At 42.0% G+C, this 9,121-nt stretch overlaps 1 protein-coding gene across 2 annotated transcripts; it reads left to right on the top strand.

The window, feature by feature from the left end:
* Positions 1–3,604: 3,604 nt before the first annotated feature.
* On the top strand, positions 3,605–8,784 carry LOC147892113 (uncharacterized). Of its 2 annotated transcripts, XM_087388713.1 has the most exons (4): positions 3,605–5,506; positions 5,636–6,778; positions 7,566–7,699; positions 7,857–8,784. In XM_087388713.1, the coding sequence occupies exons 1-4, from the start codon at positions 3,688–3,690 to the stop codon at positions 7,896–7,898; spliced, it is 3,138 nt and encodes a 1,045-aa protein (XP_087244839.1). In that variant the 5' UTR covers positions 3,605–3,687; the 3' UTR covers positions 7,899–8,784. The 2 variants fall into 2 exon arrangements, with proteins under 2 accessions (XP_087244839.1, XP_087244838.1); XM_087388712.1 differs by having other exon boundaries at positions 7,566–8,784.
* The last annotated feature ends 337 nt before the right edge of the window (positions 8,785–9,121 follow it).

Genomic DNA, 9,121 nt, shown 5'->3' with positions numbered 1-9,121 from the left:
GAAAATATTTTATTGTGTTTTGGAATTTTCTAGTGGCAACACAAAATCACCACCGTGCATCCTTATAAGAAATGTTGTGTTGATCAAGCTATCGAGGAACAAGGTTTATTTTCAACTTGTTTTAACTTGAGCTCTTTCCTTTGCAACTTTTTTCTTTGAGTTTACAAATGCCCCAAACATGTTGCCTTCTTTTGCTTTTTTAGATGCTTTAGTTTTGGGTTGGATTGTATTTGATAGACTAACAAGGAGCTAATGAGGACAACTTGAAATGCCATAAAAATCTAGGTGTCTCCTAACTTTACTTTAGCTCTCTTGTCATAAAGGAGAACATAACTTTTATTTTGGCTATAAGATTATGAAATGGAGTGTTGATCATGGTTCCATAAATTAGGATATAACTTTTCCTCTTTGTATTGTCCATTTGTTTCTTTGCATTTTTAGGTGTTCGAGACTTAGATTGCATTATTAATATGTCAGGTGTTTGACTCCTTAGGATTAGATAAACTCCTTTAAGTTTTCTATGGCTCATTACCAAACTTGTAAAAAATGTTGTGTCGATCAAGTGGCAAGGATGAAGATATAAATGTAAGCCCCTTGCCTCAACAACCTGTGTCTTCTATGCATTCTATAGAAATTGCCAACAAAATCACTATTGAAGGTCACTGGCAAACATTGATTCAAAAGGAAGCTGGGTGCTAATGCAACCTGATAGGAGAAGGAAAATCTAATATGGAAATACATTTTTGACATCTTGGAAGGGGAGAGTGAAATATTTTAGAATCATGGATGGGGGAAAATCAAAATTTGAAATATGGATTTAGCATGTGTACATGCATAAATAGCTTGTCTTGTTGGGATAATCCAAAGTATCTTCCACAGCACAGATGAAATTGTAAGTGACTTCTTTGAGAGTTTGTATAGCATAACTCGATATTTTCCCCCCTTTATTTGTGTTACTCATTTTTCTTCTTTTTTTTAGATATATACCCTTCATCTTATGAGCAATGGCAACCGACGGAATGCATTTTAGGATTCATGGATGTGATTCATGAATCTATAGGGGAATTGCAATATGTAGATAGATCTGCAATGTAGCTTGCCCAATCTAGTATCTTTTTCTATGATCATTATTACCAATTACTGGACAAGGCCAACACAATGGGGTGTTGAAAAACCTAGACCTCCAGCCCTCTCCCAACTGGAACACCATTGATTGGCCAATTCTTGACGGTAATGTGACAGAGAGCTATAGATCCAAATTGTTTACAAAAATACATCATTCCTTGTGGCCAGGAATTGCAACTAAAATATGCAAAATAAACATTTGCATTCCAATCACAATCTTTGTTGATCTATTTAGTCATTTGGCAATTAAAGTCTATAAAACAATGCTCACTTATAAGGCCTATGGCATAGAAGATGGTTGAGATAGGATAACATCCAACTCGATGAATACCAGTAGAACTCTCTTGCAAGGCATCCATGTCTACAATTCATAGCCCTTTATTTTTCTTTCAAACTATTTTGAGAGACATCACAACCTCTTTGGGTGAGATAAATACGATTGAAATTGAGCCATTTGTGAACTTGAGGATTAGCCCATAGGCATGTGTGCCAAAACTTCCCAAACACTTTTATGGATGTGAGAGAAGGTGAACTAGTTTAAGGGTTCCCACATAAAGAGAAATCCAAAAATGTGAAGCAGGATATGCAACAATGGACCATTCAATAGAAACAACAAGACATACAAAATATACAGAATTAGAAGGTATGCTTAATACTTAAATAGGTGAGAATACGAGCAATGAATAACGGTAAGAATACGAGCAATGATGTGTCATATATTCATGATCTATTGTGTGATATGTTATCGTAGGGTGCTTGAATGCCCTTATTAGCTATAGGCCAAATACCTGACTGACTATAGTACCAATTTCTAATGTTGATTACAATTAGCAACAATGTGTACATGCTTACCAATTCTACACACAATGGCCATAGGGGGACCCATCATGGCTAATGCACAATCCTAGACTGAGGAGTATTGATATCCTTCATGACTTTGAAAGTATGCCTAATCTTTTAATTTTATCACATTATAGCAATCCTTAAAAACTATAAGAAATTATCATTTTCTATCATTTAACACTGTGATACAACATTGCTTAGGAGAAAAAAGTATGCACAAAAGTTGCCTACTTTTAAGCTTTTTTAATAGCAAAATTTAAAACAATGCTAAATCTTGGCATTTCAATAGAGTTTCCATATATTTTTCTTGAATTTCAAGGCAATTTGTAACGTGGGGCGATTTTTGGATACATCCTTGAAAGATTTTTGGACTTTTGGGTATGGTTACACATCAAAATATGCAAGATGCACATTGTCTTATTCTATATTCCCCAATATTAACAACTTTCCTTCTTCTATAAGTGTGACCTCTCCTATATTAACACCCTATCTCTTCATCATGATGAGGGATGAGCCATCCTTCTTAACATTGTCAACAAGAGCACACTTTTCTTCCCTATGGGAACTTGTGGCCTCCATCCCAACACCTACATTTTAATTGGAATGACTGATGAGCCATTCTCTTTAGCATTATCAACAGCAACATTATCCCTCCCTTTGGAGACCTAGTGTCACTTCCATTTGCACTTCAATAATTCTCAATGAGGCCTTTGCATTTATAAACACCACGGAGCAATGCCTACACTATTGTGTATAAAGTAACACTGTGCACAAATTGAATTAAAAAGCACTTTTCCTTTAAAAACATAGAGTTGGTATTTTTAATATCATTTTGAAAAATGTAGTGATGTCAAATCATATCTTTTGTAGGAAAGTTAAAAAAGGATTGCAAAATATTTACAAAATCTACATAAGATGTGAAAGCTAAAAGGACTGTCAATCAAACAACGTGAATGCACATAACAATAATGTAACTTTGACTTTCCTTACCACCTTTTTGTGTGATTTGTTATTGTGGCATGCTTGACGACCACAATAACTACAGGCAAAAAATTGACTTGATGTAGTGTGAAATTTTCTAATGATGTTCAATAAAGACAAGAAAATGACAACTAATGTGAGATGCTTGTGCAATTTTTACACCAACAATGGCCATATACATATATGAATGTGATTTGTTATTGTGGGGTGTTTGATTGTTGCATTAGCTATAGGTGAAAGACTTGACCCAATCTAGTGTGACATTTTCCAATGCTGGTTAATAAAGAGAAGAAAATGACAACTAGAGTGTGAGATGCTAGTGCAGTTTGTACACCAACAATGGCTATCACAAAAGAAGTATGATATATGACTGTTTACATACACATACGCACATTGTAGAAACTCCATTGTGTTTGAGAAATGCACATGTTTTCAAAATTTGCTACAAAAGATACTCTTAAATTTTGAGCATACATTTTTTTTTCTACGTGATATTGTATCATGATGTTTTCCACAAAATAAATTGTGAGCATGATTTGTTATCTTGTCTTTATTGAGTGGCTTCATGCCATAGATTGAGACCTCCACTGAGAAAGCGGCTAGAAATATGTGTGATCCTAGGGGTTCCATTTAATTGGCTTCGGCGTGTGTTCCCCATTTTGTAGCCTAAAGCCAGGCATTGATTTCAATAATTCCCACTCTGAGGGTGTTTGTAACTTTGTAGCTTGGAACAAGAGAATGTGCTCTCAAAAGGTCGGGGGAGTGGTGGTGGTGGCATCGATAATATTGATGCATTGTTGTGAGATGGTGAGAGGATGTGTGCCAACACCCGAAGAGGCGACCATGTTGCTAGAATTCAAGAATTCTATTGTGAAAGACCCCTTCCATGCCCTAGCAACATGGCTTCCCAACACCACCACCACCTCTTGTTGTTCGTCGTCTTCTTCTTCATGTGCTCCTTGGAATGGTGTGGTTTGTAGTCATACAGACCATCTTCATGGCCTTGTGACCGCTCTTCTCTTGTCTAACTGGACGCTTCAAGGTTCCTTGCCTTCCTCCCTTTGCTACCTTAGCTCCCTTGATACTCTTGACCTTTCCTTGAATGCTTTCTCTGGCCCCATTCCCCCTCAACTTACCAATTGCACCACCTTACGATATATCAATATCTCTTTCAACAACCTCAACGGGAGTATCCCTCTTGGATTCGGCATGCTGAGTAGACTAGAGTTTCTTGACCTTAGCTCCAACCAGCTCTCAGGACAAATTCCGTTTGATTTGGGGATGCTCAAGAGGCTAGAGATTCTGTCCCTGTGGGGAAATAGATTGATAGGTGTTATACCAGTGAGCTTGGCCAACTGTTCTGGGTTGATAGAATTCTATCTGGGCTCGAACGAGCTGTCGGGACACATTCCGAGTGAATTGGGGATGCTGGAGAGACTGGAGGAGCTTTCTGTTTCCAGAAATGGTTTGACCGATTTTATTCCGGTCACTTTAGCCAATTGTTCGAGTTTGATACGACTCGACTTGAGCTTCAACCATCTCTTGGGCCAGATTCCATTGGAGCTTGGCTTGCTCAACAGACTCGAGATGCTCTTCCTTTGGGGAAACAGTTTGATGGGTTTTATCCCAGCGACCTTGGGCAATTGCTCCTCTTTGATTGACATCCAACTTGGCCAAAATCAGCTCTCAGGACAGATTCCTCTTGAGCTCGGCATGCTTGGAAAACTGGAAACGCTTGGCATTTTGGAAAACAGATTGACGGGTGCAATCCCAAAGACGTTGGGCAATTGCTCTGCTCTCAAGAGCCTGGGACTTTCCGTAAATCAACTCTCAGGGGAGATTCCCGTTGAGCTGATCGGCATGCTGAGTAGTAGCATAGAAAGGTTTTACGTCTGGGGAAACAGATTGACGGGTGTTATTCCAGTGATTTTGGGCAACTGCTCGAGGTTGACGGGGATAGAGCTGGCCTCGAACGAGCTCTCAGGACACATTCCGGTAGAATTGGGCATGCTTCAGAGACTACAGATGCTACTGCTTTGGGGAAACACATTGAGTGGCAATATCCCAGTGACTTTGGGGAATTGCTCGTCTTTGTATTTCCTTGAACTTGGAGGAAATCAACTCTCGGGACAGATCCCAATTGAGCTCGGATTGCTGCGTACAGTCGAAAGAATTTCCCTTGCGAACAATAGATTGACGGATGGACTGCCCAATTCTCTGGCAAACTGCACGGATTTGCAAGTTCTGTACCTCCGATCCAACCATCTCACTGGGAGGCTTGATGTTCTCCAGGAGCTTTCCAACCTGACACTCCTTGATCTCAGTTTCAACCATTTCCATGGGGACATTCCCGACGCCTTCCACCTCCATACCAGCCTCGTTGAGCTGCATCTTCAGCACAATTTTGTATCTGGACCTCTTCCTCGTTCGCTTGCTCAACTCAACACTCTCGTGACGGTAGTGCTCTCAGAAAACATGTTCCAAGGAAGCATTCCCGATCCCTTCTTGACCTCACCCCAGTTGCTGCATCTAGACCTTTCCCGGAACAACCTTTCAGGTGAGGTTTCTCCATTCTCCTGCTTTTGCCGGAAATTCTCTCGTATGCTCTGTCTTATTTTGTAGGCGGAATACCAAATCGTCGTTTTGTCGTTTGTTGCATTTTTCAACTAGCCTTCGTGCTCGTCAGGTGCCTTTCCGCAGAGCTTGAGAGCCCTCGATGGGCTCATCGCCCTCAATCTATCCCAAAACGCTCTAACTGGTCGTATACCTGACCTTTGGGGGACGCTCAAACAGCTGGAGCTCTTAAATTTGTCGAACAATATGCTTTCGGGGAACATTCCTCCTAGTCTCAGTAGTTGTTTTGGGTTGATCAGTTTGGATCTGTCCAGGAACCGGCTCGAAGGCAATTTACCACGTAGCTTACACAAGCTTGGCAGTTTAATTCACCTCGATCTTTCTGATAACGACTTTATGGGCATCGTTCCCGATTTAGCACCCTATAACAAAACGTCCGTTACAAAGTTGACAGGGAACCCGGGGCTATGCGGACAAATTGTGCACCGAATCTGCGACTCGAGTCCACAGAATCAGCTACATGATACCCATTCAAATCGGAAGCGTAAGCTTGGAGCTGTAGCAGGCACGATTGTAGCCTTGGTTGCAATGCTTGTGGTGGGAACGCTTTGGAGTCGGCGGTACTGCATGAAGCTGAAGAGGCGAGGCGAAGAACCTGCTTTACAAATGCCCAACATGGATCGAGCGGGGAGGCTATTGAATGTGACGGCAGACGAGCTGAGCGAAGCAACGGGATGTTTCAGTGAAGGGAATGTTCTGGGCAAAGGGGGTGTTGGCACGGTCTACAAAGGTATTCTACCAGGAGGGAAAATAGTGGCGGCCAAAGTGCTTGACAAGGAGAAAGCCATAGAGGCAGCGGCTAGCTTCAAGAGAGAGGTTGAGGTATTGGCGAAGGTGAGGCACAGGAATGTGGCAAGAGTCTTGGGATGTTGCTTCAACGTGGAGGTGAAGGCAATCATCTTGGAGCTCATGTCTAATGGAAGTCTAGACAAGTATCTTCAAGGGAGACATCAACTTTCAGGACAGCAAAAGCTTAAAATACTCCATGGAGTAGCTTTGGGATTGGTATACCTTCACCACCACCATCCTGAGGGCTCCATTGTGCATTGCGACATTAAGCCTGAGAATATACTCTTGGATGCAGAATTGGAAGCTCACATTTCTGACTTTGGCATTGCAAAGCTCCTGAATGGCAGCTCTTCCCAAGAGTCCGCATCCATTTTGCTCAGAGGATCCCTCGGCTACATTCCCCCAGGTCTCTCCCTTTCCCTCTCTCTTCCACTTGGTATTCTGCAGAGCACTCATATATAAACTTGGGGCTTGAGATCTAGGGGAGAGGGGTGCATTCCAATTTTAGGAGTCACTCAAATATTAGGTTCGAGTGTGGATGCGAATCTCTACGTATCTTATTAGTAGATCAACATTTTGAGTTTAGTAAATGAGGGTGGTTACACACCAGCGTCCACCCAACATTGGAAAGGGGCGTGGGCTGACGTGTTCGCCATGTGGCAATCGTTGATTTGGCTTGCAAAAAGGGGGCTGAAAGGGGGGCGCCCGAGGTCTCGGGCAGCCACCATCCCCCTACCAAAGGGTGCCCAAATTCTGACAATGGGCCTTGAACCCAAGACCTCCAATCAAAAATCAAATAACCTACACCACATAAGCCATTCGCACAAGCACACAATAAATGAGCTTAGCCTCCTTTGCATTTGGTGTGTAACCCCCTCACAAATGAGAGGAATATTGCCACATTGTTGGATCTTCGCTATATGGCCCTACCATGTGGCACCATGCACCTTGTGTTTAAGTTGTTTGTATTTTCTTCTTTCCTTTTTTCAATTACATGCAAGTCGCATGCTACTTTCCTTGTCTTGCTTCACTCCCACAAACCTTGCATCCCGGACTGCATCCCACAGCTTCAAGCCGAGAGTCTCTTTTGCCTCTTCCAAGTGTAAATTGAGGCAATCGTTTATATTCTCGTGTTTTTCGTTGCCAAGGTAGCATCTGTCTCCTGTAACATTTTTTTGATTGCATTTTGACAGAGTATGGATACAAACCAAACCCAAGTACCAAGGGGGACGTTTACAGCTTTGGAGTACTCATGCTCGAGGTCCTAACCGAAAAAAAACCAACTTGCCATGAAATACTAGAGGAGCATTACAGCCTTGTGTCTTGGGTACGGTCAGCCCACCCACACAATGTGCTCGACATTTTCAATACTCCTGGGCTCTCTACAGAAGTCACCTTACACTTGGCACAATTGGGACTCTTGTGCACTCAAGATCTACCCGCCAATCGACCCACGATGCTTGACATCTCGCGGTTGTTTACAGGTCTCTGCCAAGAAAATGCTCGAGAGTATCCCAACTTGTTGAAAGTATCCGCTTCAGGCTCTCCCCACACTGTCACAAATTTTGCAGAGTCATTAGAGTGATGTTCATGTCAATATGGGGGCCTCTTGCATGTGGTCCTTGAAATGGCGAATGGCATTGGTGCACTCTTGTATCGCTTTCATATTCTGCTTTCAAAAAAATCAAGGCCTTTATCTACTTAACACAATTTCCAATATCAATATTGTGGGTAGTTTGGCTTGCTTGCTCTTCCCTCTCTTTCTCCTGTCAGCCCTCCCGCGCCTGCTCACTTTCCTCCGCGCTCTGGGCCTTCCTTTCTTATCTTTTTCCCCTTCCTCTAGACCCGAGACAGACAGAGCTTTTATTTTAGTTTGTGTCGGCCTCTCAACCTCGATTGACGAATGGCGGCTGTCAATCCCCGTCTGCTTGTATCTGCTGCAAGAACATGCACTTTTTCAAAGACGAGTTGCTTCAGCTCCAAAAAGATGTGGAATTGGAGTGTTCCACCACCCTCTTCGCTGGCATTTATGGATCCCATCCTTCTCAGGACTGTATGCTTGTGGCTTTACCCTCGAACCTCGTCCTACGCCTTAAAGATGTTGCTTTGTTGGGACGTGCTTTCTTGCAGGTGGTCTTTGATTCTCCAGAGGCTGCGAGCACTATGCTCAAAGCCAACCCATTGCACTTGGGCTCTAAGAGGATTTTTATTGTAGAATGGATCCAATGATTATATATCCAATGTCTAATAAACTTATCATATAGTATCTGGATAAAACATGTGTGAGATTCTGGCAAACAATTCTTCACGATTTTTAAAAGAATGGGTACAGCTAAATCTGCCTCATAGGTTTGACTGGCAAGGTATGCTACAAGATTATATTTGTCAATTCATACAAGGTATTCAAGTGCTCAACACAGTTCTCTTTAAGAATAAAGTTGAGGGTAGAAACCCTTCGGCTCACAGAAACTTACATAAACTGGAGAAACACTAAGAGAAGGAAGATTATCTTCAGGGTAATGTAGGAGTAACCTGTTGAGAACTCGTAAAGAATATGGTTGCATAAGCCTTTATGCCAAAGCAAAGATTTACTGTGCATGTGATGTTGGAAGTGCCTTTCTATCAGGCCTTGTAAAAGATGTAGTCTGAGGCAAAGGTGGGAGTCCATCTCCTTTTTCAAAGGATGTTATTGTTATTCTTGGGCAGTCAAGCCTTTGGCTGATGTTAGAAGAAATAGCATTCATATGGA

The sequence above is a fragment of the Dipteris shenzhenensis genome, chromosome 17 (assembly GCF_047967505.1).
Source record: "Dipteris shenzhenensis isolate YYH24624 ecotype China chromosome 17, Dip_SZ_1.0, whole genome shotgun sequence".
In the NCBI taxonomy this organism is placed as follows: domain Eukaryota; kingdom Viridiplantae; phylum Streptophyta; class Polypodiopsida; order Gleicheniales; family Dipteridaceae; genus Dipteris; species Dipteris shenzhenensis.
This window is presented reverse-complemented; position numbering and strand designations above follow the sequence as displayed.

Excerpts from the sequence above, each read along its gene's own strand:
- LOC147892113 (XM_087388712.1), top strand. The coding sequence starts at position 3,688 with ATGTGCTCTCAAAAGGTCGGGGGAGTGGTGGTGGTGGCATCGATAATA. Across the intron at positions 5,507-5,635 it reads TTCCCGGAACAACCTTTCAG|GTGCCTTTCCGCAGAGCTTG; the intron begins GTGAGGTTTCTC and ends CGTGCTCGTCAG. Across the intron at positions 6,779-7,565 it reads CCTCGGCTACATTCCCCCAG|AGTATGGATACAAACCAAAC; the intron begins GTCTCTCCCTTT and ends GCATTTTGACAG.